Source organism: Gobio gobio (genome assembly GCF_949357685.1).
Source record: "Gobio gobio genome assembly, chromosome: 8".
Classification (NCBI taxonomy): Eukaryota; Metazoa; Chordata; class Actinopteri; order Cypriniformes; family Gobionidae; genus Gobio; species Gobio gobio.
In genome coordinates this window covers 51,274,739-51,289,949 of record NC_137114.1, presented here as the reverse complement: position 1 = coordinate 51,289,949, position 15,211 = coordinate 51,274,739, and the positions used below count along the sequence as shown (strand labels likewise).

At 40.3% G+C, this 15,211-nt stretch overlaps 1 protein-coding gene across 2 annotated transcripts; it reads left to right on the top strand.

The window, feature by feature from the left end:
- The first annotated feature begins 10,451 nt into the window (after window positions 1-10,451).
- On the top strand, window positions 10,452-14,130 carry LOC307130519 (uncharacterized protein). 2 transcript variants are annotated; one of them, XM_079823549.1, is made up of 4 exons: window positions 10,452-10,526; window positions 11,942-11,992; window positions 12,161-12,395; window positions 12,645-14,130. In XM_079823549.1, exons 3-4 carry the CDS (start codon window positions 12,311-12,313, stop codon window positions 13,577-13,579), a joined length of 1,020 nt encoding a protein of 339 aa, XP_079679675.1. In that variant the 5' UTR covers window positions 10,452-10,526; window positions 11,942-11,992; window positions 12,161-12,310; the 3' UTR covers window positions 13,580-14,130. The 2 variants fall into 2 exon arrangements, with proteins under 2 accessions (XP_079679675.1, XP_079679676.1); XM_079823550.1 differs by lacking the exon at window positions 11,942-11,992 and having other exon boundaries at window positions 10,469-10,526.
- The last annotated feature ends 1,081 nt before the right edge of the window (window positions 14,131-15,211 follow it).

Below are 15,211 nucleotides of genomic sequence, written 5' to 3'. Positions count from 1 at the left end.
AAACGTTATTTTCTTTTACCTCAATGTTGACATACGAACTGACACAGTGGAAAAACAGCCCTTTGCGTCAGTCTTCACAACCCTACATAACAGTTGTTACACACAGCATATTCATTAAATACATTTATAGTAAGAGTTGACAATAAAACACAGTCATACAATATGACAGGGCAACACAATCAGACTCATTTTACATGTGTTCAAAAGCCTTTAGTCCTAACACACTGGATCTACTCGTAACACAATAAACAAACTTTTTACCTTCTTGATGTTACTGCTTAATTGTGGTAAAGCTAACCGGCATGTGCTTTGCCCAGGACCTTCAGTAATACACAGCGAAATTACCCGGACGCGTCTGGCAGTAACGTTACAGCTACATGGCGGGTACTTTGCCCCAGACCTGTGTGCAAATGTGCTCATTAAAATGCATATATCCCAACAATGACACCCACATTATGGTTAACAGTAAAATGCACAAATAATACCCTCTTGATGCTACTGCTTAATTGTGGTAAAGCTACCTGGCATGTGCTTTGCCCAGGACCTTCAGTAATACACAATGCGATTACACGGAAGCGTCTGGCAATCAGTCAAACACCTTTGTGACACAGGAGAACCACATACCCGAGCAGCAACAAGGCTGAAAATGTACCAGAGAATATCTCTAAGCCCAACAGGCAGATGATTTTATAGAAACTGGCCCAGATGCAAATGAGTTGTTTAGCCATTCACGGCTAGCTGGGTGACGTCAGGGGGTAACCGTAGCTGCAGAGGGACAGTTGCGGTACAGTTGGTTCCTTAGCAACCACTAAAAAGAGAGCATTGTACGTGTCTAAAAAGTTTCCGCTGGTAATGCCTGTAGAGTATGTAGTTGACAAAGACAAGAAATCAGTTGTATATGTTCCCATACAGCAAATGCTGCAAAAGTTGCAGAGCAGGGCAGATGTGTTAGATAAAGCAATGTCTGAACAAATACATGTTCCAAATGAATACAAAACTCATGTAGATGGTGTATACTTCAGAGAAAAGGGCCTTCTTACTAGTGATGAGTTCAAAATTGCCATTGGGCTGTACACCGATGACTTTGAAGTCGCCGATCCGTTAGGAACATCGAAGAAGAAGCATAAGATGTGTGCTGTGTACTGGGTAATTGCCAATATGCCAGCAAAATATAGAGCATCACTCAACTCTATCCAACTTGCTCTTATATGCAACACAACCACTGTAAAATAATGTGGTTATGATAAAGTGCTGGACCCACTTGTACATGATCTGATGTCACTAGAAAAAGATGGTGTTTAGAGGCCTTGGGTGCAAGTGTGAAAGGAACTGTTTTGTATGTAGCTGCTGACAACCTAGATGCTCATGCACTGGTAGGATTCTACGAGAACTTCTCTGTTGATAAGTTCTGCAGATTCTGCATGGCAAGTAGAAGTGACACTCAGGTACAAGAGGTGCGCTCTGGTGCCTTTGAGCGGCGAGACAAAGACAGGCATGACAGACAAGTGCAGGAAGTGATGGAAGACCCAGAACTGGGTAGAAAATACGGTGTGAAAAAAGAGTGCCCTTTGACTGCAAAACTGGAGCACTTTAATGTTGTTAAAGGTTACCCTCCTGACCTCATGCATGATCTTCTGGAGGGCATAGTCCCCGTAGAGTTGTCTTTGTGCCTTTCAGATCTGATTTCCAAGGGATATTTTAATCTAGAAACACTGAATCAGGTCCTTTACATACACCTTTCCTGACAAAACTGACCAGCCACAGCCTATTACAAAAGGCTTCTCCACAAAAGGCACAATCGGGGGAAATGCACATGAGAACTGGTGTCTAATTAGGCTCCTTCCATTTCTTGTTGGTCAGTTTGTTCCTCCGGGGGAAAAGGCATGGGAAGTTCTAATGCTTGTCAAATACATTGTGGAGTTAGTAGTTGCCCCCAGGTTTACTGAATAGACCCTCTACTTCCTGGAGTGCAAGTTAGCAGAACACAGAGAACTGCTGCAGTCTACATTCCCAGAGTAAAGATTACGACCAAAACATCACTTCATAGAACATTACCCTCAACTTATTAAGGCATTTAGTCACCTGTGTGATGTCTGGACTATGCGCTTTAAGGGCAAGCACAAATTTTTCAAAAAGGTTATCCGTGACGCTCGGAACTACAGGAATGTAGCCCTTACACTTGCTGTGAAACACCAGAAAGCAGTCAACTATTTTTTGGACTCGAGTTCATTTTTCAAACCTTCAGTCGAGATGGAGAAGGTCACTACAGTCTCGGTATCATCATTCCCTGATAATGTCCAGATGGTACTCCGTCAAAAAATCCACAAGCCAGCAGCAGTTTTTGTAGCATCATCCATATGTCTAGATGGAGTTACATACAAGGCAGATATGGTAGTCTCCGCTGGATCCTGCTCCGGTCTCCCTGAGTTTAGGCAGATCACACAGATTGTTGCAGTTCATACAGAAATCATGTTTGTGTGCAGAGTAATGAGTGCATGGTACCATGAGCACCTTAGATCGTATGAAGTTTGCTACTCTGATGTAACCCCGCCCCTGTGTGTGGTTCCGCCGTCAGAGCTTAACGCCCCTTTCAGCTTACAGAATAGGTGGGAAACTAATGGTGACTCTCAAACGTTATATTCTGTGCTGAACAAGCTCTCTCTTTCTCCCCAGATTGCGGAGCAACAGAGAATGCTTGTGAGAGTTATCTTCACTGAAGCAGACATAAGGAAGGTGGAACTGACGACAAAGCTTGATACAGTTGACATTTTAATTTGCTCCCTTAAAGATGTTCTTCAAATAAACTATGACTTTAGCTTACAGTTTAAAGATCCCAACTTCGACAACGAACTGTGTAATCTAACAGAGTTATCAGAGCTGACTGTCCAACCTACCCTTAAAATCATTCTAGTGCTTTCTCTTGTGGAGGTGCCCGTCCCACGGTCAACATCAAGGGAAGAACTACACAACACACCCAGCAAGGCAGACACGGACATCCTCTCCAACTCCTCTGAGGAAAGATAATGCCAGTGGCCAGAGGCATTTGATATGCATATACCGAAATTCTCTGTCGATGTGGAAAATAGACTGCGTCAAGCAAACCTGCTCCATCTCAGGGATGGAACACACCTCAATCCGTCAAAGGAGCTCAAACACGATATCCTCGAGAGGCTGGCCGAGACCATATATGCCTTGAAAGCATATCCAACGTGTATCGTGTACTAAGCACTGGTGCAAGCACACCCATGTCTCAAAGAACAAGGATCAGTGTCCGGCTGGTGCGGTTGGAAAAACAGCTTGAAATTCAAGATGGGGAATTACCGAACAAAAATGCGTCAGCGGGGTCACCGTGATGTCACCATGAATGGCGGTAAACATGGAAAGCACTCTCCTTGTGGAGACCCAACTAACAAGAGAATCAAGAATCCAAAGAGAGGAGAAGTCAATTACTTACCATATTATCCAGATGGACAGGATGACTCCAGCCTTGAAGATGCTCGGCAGCTCATGGTGGACGAAATGAAAAAGAAAACCCCAAATGGAGCCCTCATCAAACAGAAGATGCATGCAGAATGGGTTGTTGCATAAAAAGATCACATCATGGTGTCAACTCATTTGAACATGTTTTGACTAGACTGGTTCCATCTACTCGTGCCTCACCCTGGTTCACTCCTGAACTACGAACGATAAAAACTGAGGGTCGCCGCCTAGAAAGGCTATACAGGAAAACTGGACTTATTGTACACTCTTTGGCTTTTAAAGAACACTGGCTCAAGTACCATACTGCCCTTAAAGGGTTAGTTCACCCAAAAATGAAAATTCTGTCATTAATTACTCACCCTTATGTCGTTCGAGACCCGTAAGACCTCCGTTCATATTCAGAACACAAATGAAGATATTTTTGTTGAAAGCTGATGGCTGAGAAAGGCTTCAGATAGGCCTCCATTGGCATTCAGTACACTTACACTCCCAAGACCGATAAAAGGCACTTAAAATGTCATTACAAAGTCCATCTCACCACAGTGACTCTACAATAATCTTACGATGCGACGACAATAGTTTTTGTGCGCAAAAAAAAATCAAAATAACACCTTTATCCAGCTTGTTATTGCCTTCCGCGTGTGCCTCCACGACGCATGCGCGAGAATATGACGTAGCGCCGGGGCTCGGGATTCCATGAAATGCACACTCTAACCCCATTTTGAGCACTACGCCGAGACCTAAAGCACGATCAATGTAGAATCCAACAGCTGAGATACGCGCGTCTTCCTCTGATTGTAAACAAATCACTTCTGGGTCATCTGTCCGAACGCCGGATCTGCGTCATATTCTCGCGCATGCGTCGTGGAGGCACACACGGAAGGCAGTAACAAGTTGGAAAAAGGTGTTATTTTGATTTTTTTTGCGCACAAAAACTATTGTCGTCGCATCGTAAGATTATTGTAGAGTCACTGTGGTGAGATGGACTTTGTAACGATGTTTTGAGTGCCTTTTATCCGTCTTGGGAGTATAAGTGTACTGAATGCCAATGGAGGCCTTTCTCAGCCATCAGCTTTCAACAAAAATATCTTCATTTGTGTTCCGAATATGAACGGAGGTCTTACGGGTCTCGAACGACGTGAGGGTGAGTAATTAATGACAGAATTTTCATTTTTGGGTGAACTAACCCTTTAATGATGCAAGATCCTCTTATTTTACCTCTACCATTAGGAATTCCAAGTGCAGGCCCAAATCGCTCTTTGCTATGGTTCGCAAACTCACAAATCCACCACAACTTGTTATGTCGGTTTCTTTGGGGCTTTTAAATAGCTTTTCACAATTCTTCTCTGACAAATTAAAGTCAATGACTACATCCATTGCCAAAAACACTCCTCTTGCAAGTGATTCAGTTGTTCACTTAATGTTTGCTTATTCAGCTCATTCTACAAACTCTCTGCTTTCACTCTAACTACTCCAATTGCCATACGCGATTTAATTGCGAAGTTCCAGCAGATTTAAAAATGGCTGCGGTGACGCCCATTCTTAAAAAAACAGGCCTAGACCACCTAAACATGGACAATTACAGACCAATATCCAACTTACCATTTATAAGCAAAATCCTTGAAAGGGTTGTTGCTTCGCAATTGCGATCACATTTGGACATAAATGGCCTTTTTGAACCTTTTCAGTCTGGTTTTCGCCCATCACACAGCACTGAAACGGCTCTTCTCCGGGTGGTTAACGACATTCTTTTGTCCATGGATGCAGGGCTGATAAACATCTTGCTGCTTCTTGATTTAAGCGCTGCTTTTGACACAGTCTGCCATGAATTACTGATCTCTAGGCTTTCTGACATTGGCATCACTGGCTCTGCACTTTCGTGGCTCATTTCTTACATTAGTGACAGAAAGTATTATATCACTTTACAAGGGTTTAGATCTGCTACTGCTTCACTTACACAGGGTGTTCCTCAAGGTTCGGTTCTTGGCCCACTATAATTCATCATCTACATATATCCACTCGGTGACATCATACGCAGGCATGGACTCCAGTTCCACTGCTATGCTGATGATATTCAAATCTACCTCACCACCAGCTCTGATAGGCCATCTCTGCCTGACTCACTCACTGCATGTATCAGGGACATCAAGTATTGGATGTCCTGGAATTTCCTTAAATTGAATGATAAGTAAACTGAGATATTATCGATTGGTTCTACTGCCTCAGTCAAAAGGATGAACCAGTCTTTTTATGTTGATGGAACTCACATTAAGCCTTCGTCATTGACTCGTAACCTTGGTGTCTTATTAGAATCAAATCTATCTTTTGGCCCTCACATTTCTTCTCTTGTTAAAAACTCTTTTTTCCATCTCCATAATATTGCTCGTCTCCAATCTTCTCTCACTATAGCTGATGCTGAAACCTTAATTCACGCATTAATCACTTCACGTCTGGACTATTGCAATGCCTTATTTCTTGGTCTTCCCAAAAAACTTATCGCAAGATTACAGGATGTTCAAAACTCAGCAGCAAGAGTTCTCACTTCCACTAGGCGCTCTCTGCTCACATTACTCCTCTGCTTCATGACCTTCACTGGCTACCTGTGGCATCACGTATACAATTTAAGGTATTGCTTCTAACGTTCAAAGCATTAAATGGTCTTGCTCCCCAATATCGGTCTGACTTACTTTACCTTTACCTGCCCGGTCCCTTAGATCAGCTGAACTTGGTTCGTTGTCCGTCCCTCATTTCCGTTTGTCCACTGTTGGTGGAAGGTCATTTAGTGTAAATGCTCCTCAATTATGGAATTCGCTACCTCTACAACTATGAAATACCTCATCTGTGGGTGCATTTAAGTCCCAGTTAAAAACATATCTATTCAACAAGCATTTCGGATAATGCAATTATATGTATCATGTGATGTATATATGGATGTATATGTGGGTGTCTAAATGTATTGTAATGTGCCATGTAAAGCGACCTTGAGCTATGGAAAGGCGCTATATAAATAAATTTACTTCTTTTTGTTTTCACATGTTTCAGGTGTGTCTGGAGTTCAGCAGGGTGGTTGGTAAGAGCCTGAGAAAGGATTTCTACGAGGCCCTTGACCATCACAGTCCCAGGCTCATGGAAATCTTCAAGGCAAAGAGGGGCCTCACAGGGCATGTTTTGGCTGACCTGATGCGACAAACAAAGGTTAGTTGATTTTCAACTATATATTTACGTCTTAGAAAACAGTACTTGATACTTGATTGCGCTTGAAAGAACACACTTGTAAATAAATGTACTGGTAATGTGAGCTATCCTGTTGGTAGATGCTTTCTTCTCTTTAAAGGAACACGCCAACTTATTGGCACTTTGTCTTATTCACCGTATCCCCCAGAGTTAGATAAGTCCATACATACCCTTCTCATGTCCGTGCGTGTTGTAACGCTGTCTGACGGCTCCAGCGTAGCAGCCCATCAAAGAACATGCAGGTGACTGGTTCCAACAATCCTACTGCTCTGAATTGTGACAAAACAAACCGGGAACTATATTCTCAGAAAGGCTCGCTGCAAAGCAAATCACTCCGCCCAAGTAGCAGAAGTAGCAGAGCTTTGCCTTCTGAGAATATAGTTCCCGGTTTGTTTACGATTAGAGGATGGCTGTGTCTCATGTTACGTTGTTTTTTGTACACACTGTGACTATACAAATCACAACATGAAAATAGGAACATGTTGGCGTTATTTTGTCACTTTTGTCGCAATTCGGAGCAGTAGGATTGTTGGAACCAGTCACCTGCATGTTCTGTGATGGGCTGCTACACTGGAGCCGTCAGACAGCGTTACAATATGCACAGACATGAGAAGGGTATGTATGGACTTATCTAACTCTGGGGGATACGGTGAATAAGACAAAGCCCTCAATTTAACTTAGAGTAGCCTATGTGTAATTTTTGAAGTTGAATTTATTTATTTGATCAGGGACAATGCACAGAAAAAACATTAGTCTAAAAAAGAAGAGATGTCATGTGCCAGGTTATAGCAAAAAAATGCTAATTTCCACCCGCAGTCCCTGGACAGGTAGATGTTATAGGCCCTACGTAGGCCCTCTCTGCTCCCTCAATCCACCAGGCTTCAGATGTGACAGAAGTCAGATGCCTTGTCCTCAGAGGGCTTCCTGTCATTCTTGGCGATGATCCATCCACCTTCTTGAAGACCTGCTTTGTAAGCAACTTTACAAAGAAAGGGAGGTAGAGTTGGAGGGGAGAGTATGGGCATCTTTTTTTTCTTCTCCTGTTCTCTCTTCTTTCATTCTCAAACACTTTTTTGTTTTTCCATGGACACATTTGTTATTTGTAAATGTTAAGCTGCCAGTGTTTTGCAGGGCTGAGTTTTATCTTGCCAGTTTGTCAACCAAATGTAAAAGAGTAAATGGTAAAGGGAAATATGCTCATTTTACAACTCCCCCAGAGTTAAACAGTTGAGTTTCCCATGTTCGAATCCATTCAGCCGAACTCCGGGTCTGGCGGTACCACTTTTAGCTTAGCTTAGCATAGATCATTGAATCGGACAAGACCATTAGCATCTCTCTCAAAAAAATTACCAAAGAGTTTTGATATTTTTCCTATTTCAAATTTGACACTTCTGTAGTTACATCGTGTACTAAGACCGACGGAAAATGAAAAGTTACAATTTTCTAGGCTGATATGGCTAGGAACTATACTCTCATTCCTGCGTAATAATCAAGAAACTTTGCTGCCGTACCATGGGTCCAGCAGGCGTAATGATATGACGCAGCACCTGAAAATAGTCGACCCTATAGTCTACCGTGCTGGAGACTATTTTCAGGTGCTGCGTCACATCATTACGCCTGCTAGACCCATGGTACGGCAGCAAAGTTTCTTGATTATTACGCAGGAATGAGAGTTACCATTTTATTTTTATCTTTTACATTCTCTTTACAACTGTTTTAATTATCCTTGTTTTTATTTTTAATTCTTACACATGGTATTCTTATTTCTTATGTAAAGCACTTTGAATTGCCATTGTGTATGAAATGTGCTATACAAATAAACTTGCCTTATTATTATTATTATTATTATTACGTGAGGGTGTAAATTATGACAATTTTAAAACTCTTTAAAGAGCATGCTCTCCAAGTTCATCAAAATGTGTGAGGTATGTGTATGTCATGTCTGTTTTAATACTTAAACAAAGTTTTCCAAAAGATATTTTTATTTTTATTAAAATAATTTTCTGGCTTGTTGAGCTTCATAATGACAGAAAAACATCATACAGGGCTCAACGCTACACCCTGTGTAGGGAGACACTACACCCTAAATTGAAACATCCTACGCAAATGTATGGTTTTTAAGTAGGGCTGGGCAATAAACAGCGAGATCATGGTAACATATGTCTAACGATAAGCTCTGGACATTTTTACTCTATTTGAACTAATCTAACAGTCACACAGTATAAATAAACATGACAACAGCCAGTCATAAATCTGCATGCTCTGTGTTGCAGTGTGAAGGAGCGGCATAGTTTTATGAATCATTTGTGTTTGTCAATAATAATCAATTGAATTAAATGCAATTTTTGTTTTGTGTATCTTAGTAATGTTCTTTTTAACCCACTGATGAACAGATGGTGACCGGGATGAATGCCGGTCAAAAAGGAGAACGACTTTCCCCAATGGAGATCATTCCAGTGCTTTTAAAGGAGGAGATTGTCCTGGATTAGTTAAAGGATGTTGCATGCCTTTGCTGTGCTGATGGAGCTTCTTCATGACTGAACATCAGGTAATGAAGATTGGTGGTGATGCTTGTTCTGTATGTGTTCACGAACTAGACAAACTGTTAGCATTTAATGTGTAATCACTAAACAACACTGAACAAGCATTGAACATTTGTCGAGGAAGTCACCCTCTCTCATTCATAAACTCGCTCACATTCTTTCACATATATACTTGTGTCTTAGACAGAAAATTCAATAACTTATGCAAATGGTTAAAATGTCAGTGTTAATGTTGTGGTTTGTGTTCATTAATGTTATTTTGTAAAAAAAAAAAAAAAAAAAAAAACTTTAGTCATGTTAACTTATGTTAAAAAGTCTAATTTGGTCTTAAATGCAAGTTATGTTCATCAATGTTCATTGAACTGTTAAAACAATTTCATTTAACTATAAACTGTGTTGATTTGCAATTATTTTCTGATGTTCTTCTCACATGCACTTTGTTACTTTTGACCATGTTTGCCCTTTTTAATAAATGTTTAACCTTTCATAGTCATTCTTTGTGTGTAAAAGTGATTTTACAATTTCCAAGATTTCTGGCTTTTATTTCAAACCCATTTTGGGTTCATTTTAATCCAGCAATGTAGTAATTTTACCCCAAAATTTAGGTTGAAAAAACAACCCAGCATGCTGGGTCAAACATTTAACCCAACATACTGGGTTAAAAAAAACCAGCGCTGGGTTGCAAAAATAATATATAATTTTATATCAGGTATGTTTTCTGTGTTAAACTATTTTCTGGTACATTGTGATTTCTCTGCTCAGTTTAAAGTGAAACTGCTTCCTGCTGTCCTGTGTATAAATCCATAAATCTACACTCATAACTGGAGCCACATTAAAGGGATTTTTTTTCATAGATGTAATTTATTTATAAATTAACACGTCTCACATTCACTTCAGGTTTGTGAAAGAATTTTGTGGACTTGTGCCGTCCATAGGCTCTGTATAATAAATGTCCACTGTTATAATTCTGAGGCAGGAACAGATTTTAAAACAAATAAGTCAAAGGTTTGTCTCAGTTTGATAAATGAAATGAAACTGGATCTAAACTGGACTGAGATGTTTTCAGCAGCTCGGGTTAATGTGGTGCTGTTGTTATTTCTTTCGGTTATTTCGAGTCACCGAGCGCCCCCTGGAGGAAACAAGCGACAAACGTTTGCTGCTCAAATGCGTCAATAGGTGTTCACGACAGCTGATAGCGCGTTTGCGGCAGCTGGAGATCGCGAACCTGAAAAAGTGAAGATAGATGAGAGAACGGACAAACTACAAGAGGTAAACAAACACTAACTAACGTTATATAAGGGATTCAGTCCATTTTTTATTGAATAGATGTGTAAGGTTAGTTAAATATATCGATAACACAAATAACAGTTGGATGTGAATGTTTGTAAATCTAAATATTCATGATTTGTTTCGTGCATGATAATCACTGGCTTGTTTGACTTAGTTCATATAATATTGTTAGATAACAATCATAAGAGCTGTGATAAAGTAAACAAATAGTCTAGGGATATATGACATGCACTTAGATCATAATCTTGTACAGCAGGTATTATTCACATTTTGACTGTAGGATGACAGAACTAACCTTTGGCTCATCATAAATCTGATATCTGATAGACAGACACATGATCTCTTGTTTTCTGTTATTACCCTTACGAAAATGAACCATGGTTTTACTACAAATAAAAAAAAAAACATGGTTATTATAGTTAAACCGTGGTAACCACAAATTAACCATGGCTTTGCTACTCTAACCATAGTTTAACCATAGTATTTGTGGTAAAACTGGTTATATAAATGGTAATCAATTAGCCAAACAAACATGATTACTACTAGTGATGCACTGAAATTAAAATTGTGGGCCAAAACCGAAACCGAAAATTTAGGATGCACTTTTTCGGCCGAAAACCGAAACTGAAGCCGAAAATGGCTTCTTTTAAAAACGTATACTAATATATTAATATATTAATCCATTAAATTCAAGCAATATATATATATATATATATATATATATATATATATATATATATATATTTCTTGAATTTAATGGATCTGAAATGAAAAAATCTGGAACCAATAGAATAATCAAACTTTTATTAAGTTACATAACAAAACCTATAAATATTTTTAACAATAAATATAAATAATAGGCTAATACCAAATAGGCCTAATATTATTCTTCAAGTTTTATGTTCCATCAAATAAAATAGTTTTTTAACAGTTGTGCAAAAAAAGATCCACAATTATCTGAATAACTGCACACAAAGCCTTCGTTCGCGCGCCAGTAGTGAAGGGGATTGTCGCTTCTGGCAATGGATAGTTCAGCTGGATCCGTCTCTATTTGTTCTCATACCGCTGACATGCTTAATCTTTGATAGGCAGACGCGTCACGTGATAACAGCTCGACCGTGAGTGAAACCTAAGCGCTTGCTTACGGATGGGAGGGGCGGGTGACATTCATTTTCGGTTTACGTTTTTGGCTGTTTTTTTATTTCGGCCCGAAACCGATAATGCCATTTTCGTCTGAACATTTTCGGCGGCCAAAATTTTGGTGCACCCCTAATTACTACACTTTTACTATAATAAAGCCATGGTTCATTTTCGTAAGGGTAAATCAGGGTTCACTTGAATCTTCACATTTATCCTCCTTGAACTGGTTTTAAATACTCAATGTTTTATTTCAGACTCAATGGAAGTGAAAGAGTAAAGACAAGAACTGAAGTGAAATCTCAAAGGTGATGATCCTGTAGTTTGTTTCAGCCTGTCGACACCAATAAAATGTGCTTAATGTGCCAATTTACAGCAGATCTCAGACATCACCATAATGAATGAGGTGAAAACAGGGAACTTTTTGCTTTTCAGCAGCTCAGTTAAACATTATGGCCTGTACTTTTTAAATGCAGATTGAATCAAAACACAGTGATCACAGTTCACACCTGCAGTGAAGCCCCTCCCACAACAATTCACCAATAAATACTGGGAATATCCACATCATCCTACAAGAGAAGGACAAACTCCAGGTGTAGCAGCTGAAATCTGTGTGACTGTTAAAGATGGAGTTTATTAAAGAGGAGATTGAAGACATGAGTTATCCAGATCCATCCAGAATAAAACATAAAGATACTGAGCAACAAACAGGTTGGTGTCCATTCTTGATTCCTCATTGTTGACTGCTTTGGTTGATGTGAATTAATAAACAGCATATGGATGATAAATGATAGAGAAATGCATCTAAATGATAATAGTACGTGTCAAGCATATTGTTAACTATATTAAAAAGTGAATGACAGCCTTTGCCACATGAAAGATCTGATACCTGATCTCTGTTGCTTTCTGCTATTAAATCAGGGTTCACTTGAACTGATTCTAACTTGATGTGTATTTTAGACCAGGTGGAAGTGAAACAGCAAAGACAAGAACTGAATGAAGAGGAGGAACATCATAACTTTAAAACTCAAAGAACAAAAGCCAAAAAGCTGCACACCTGCACTCAATGTGGAAAGAGTTTCACGCAAAAAGCACACCTTAACACACACATGAGAATTCACACTGGAGAGAAACCGTATACATGCACTCAGTGTGGAAAGAGTTTCATACAAAAAGGAGACCTTAACAAACACATGAGAATTCACACTGGAGAGAAACCGTATACATGCACTCAGTGTGGAAAGAGTTTCATACAAAAAGGAGACCTTAACATACACATGAGAATTCACACTGGAGTGAAACCGTATACGTGCACTCAGTGTGGAAAGAGTTTCATACAAAAAGGAGACCTTACCATACACATGAGAATTCACACTGGAGAGAAACCATTTACATGCACTCAGTGTGGAAAGAGTTACATGTGTGTAACTGGTCTCAAGTATCATCTGCGCACTCACTCTGGAGAAAAAACATTTAACTGTGATCAGTGTGGTAAAGATTTTATTTCATCATCAAATCTAAAACAACACCTGGCAGCTCATTCAGATGAGAAGCCTCATGTGTGTTCTCTCTGTGGAAAGAGTTTTTCAAGACTGGACTGTTTTAAACTGCACCAGAAAACACATGAAGAAGTGAGAGATTATGTGTGTTGTGACTGTGGGAAGAGCTTTACTAAAGCTGACCATCTGAAACGGCACCAAAGGACTCATACTGGAGAAAAACCTTACAAGTGCTCATATTGTGACAAGAGTTTCACTCAGTCTGGATCTCTGAAATCACATGAGCGAGTTCATACTGGAGAGAAGCCGTACTACTGTACTCAGTGTGAGAAGAGTTTCACGCGGTCAAGTAATCTAGTGACTCATATTAAAAAGTGTTGTTCTGTGTCACAGTGAGCAAATGTTTTCTGCAGATCCAAAACGTTCAAGTAAAACATTTTACCATCTTTAAATATATAAAAAGTATATTAGGAGAAAATAACCAGAGAAAAAGTCCTGCTGTTTGGAGGTATGTTGTAGCCTACTAGTTGTTAATTGATTCGTATCAATCTCACAAATGAAAAACCGTCAATGTTTCGTTTTGCTTTAACAAACAGAAAAGGAGTTTTTCGTTTGATATTTCTTTTGTTTATGATAACGCTTCAGTGTTCTTTTAATGAAAAACATGTTAAGTTAATTTCTTTCAGTTTTGCTGAAAGCATGTTAACTTTAGATAATGTTGGACTTGTTAATGAAATTTGACTCTTCATTAGTGATGCGTTACATTTGATTTATTATAATGGCCTTGAAAACAAATGCATTCAACATTGGGAAAATGTCTTCTAAGTAATCATTAAAATGTAGTTAAATGGCAGCATGTTTAAAATACTGTACTGTGTGACATTATGAAATTCAAAGTATGTTGTACAAACTATAGCCAAGTAATAAAGTATATTGTTACTGACTACAAAGTGTGTGTCACAGTGTATTTTGGTTTTGTTTCATGTTCTTATTTTGTTATGTTCAATGTCATGTTTCCTGGTTAGTAATGCGATTCCATTGGGTTCATCTACACTTGCCATCAGTAACTACTCGTTCTCGGTTATTCAACAGTCCACGCTTCTGAACTACTGATGTCCATAAGTTCCCTTACGAGAGTACTCTCGTATAGCGTTTTGCTAAAACGTTTATGGGGGAATTCCTTTCCTCGAGATATTGAAGCAAAATTTTTATCCAAAAATACCATGTACACGCAGTGCAGCTGCACAACTCTCAGCAGGAAGCATCTGCGTGCTGATTGGCTGTGCCGCTGCAACTGCAGCAACCTATGGCGAGGGACGGGATGGACCAATCAGGTCCTTCTAAATTCCCGCCACAAGGGGCAACAGAATTTGCATAGCCAAGGGTATTTAAGACCCCGTCTCGCAAGGTTAGTCAGATGAATTCTTCTTCAGCGACTGCTCCGGATCGAAGCCCGCCGTCGAAACGCTACCAGCGGAATCCCTGCAGCCCTGAGGACGACGGATTCCAACCTGGTCTCCGCCTTCAGCTGCCTGCTGTTCCAGCTGTGCCATCCGGCGTCAAAATATCCTTTATAATATGTATATGTGTGTACGTGATGTGTGCGTTGCTGCCAACGCCACTTCTAAGAGCTTACTAGCTCTCCACCTCTCTTCTCTCGTGTCCGCCGCGTGTTTACGCCGCGAACAGAGAACATTGGTCTTCCGCCGCTTCAAATAAAGCCGCGGACATACGGAGCGCTCCTCTTCTCTCGTTCCATCGCGCTGAAATGCGCCGCGGACAGAGAATGTTATATCCCCGCCGCTCTATGGCGCCGCGGACATACGGAGCTCTCCCTTTCTCTCGTTCCGTCGCGCTGAGAAGCGCCGCGGACGGAGAATGTTATATCCCCGCTGCGGACATACAGAGCTCTCCCTTTCTCTCATTCTGTCGCGCTGAAATGCGCCGCAGACAGAGAATGTTATATCCCCGCCGCTCTATGGCGCCGCGGACATACGGAGCTCTCCCTTTCTCTCGTTCCGTCGCGCT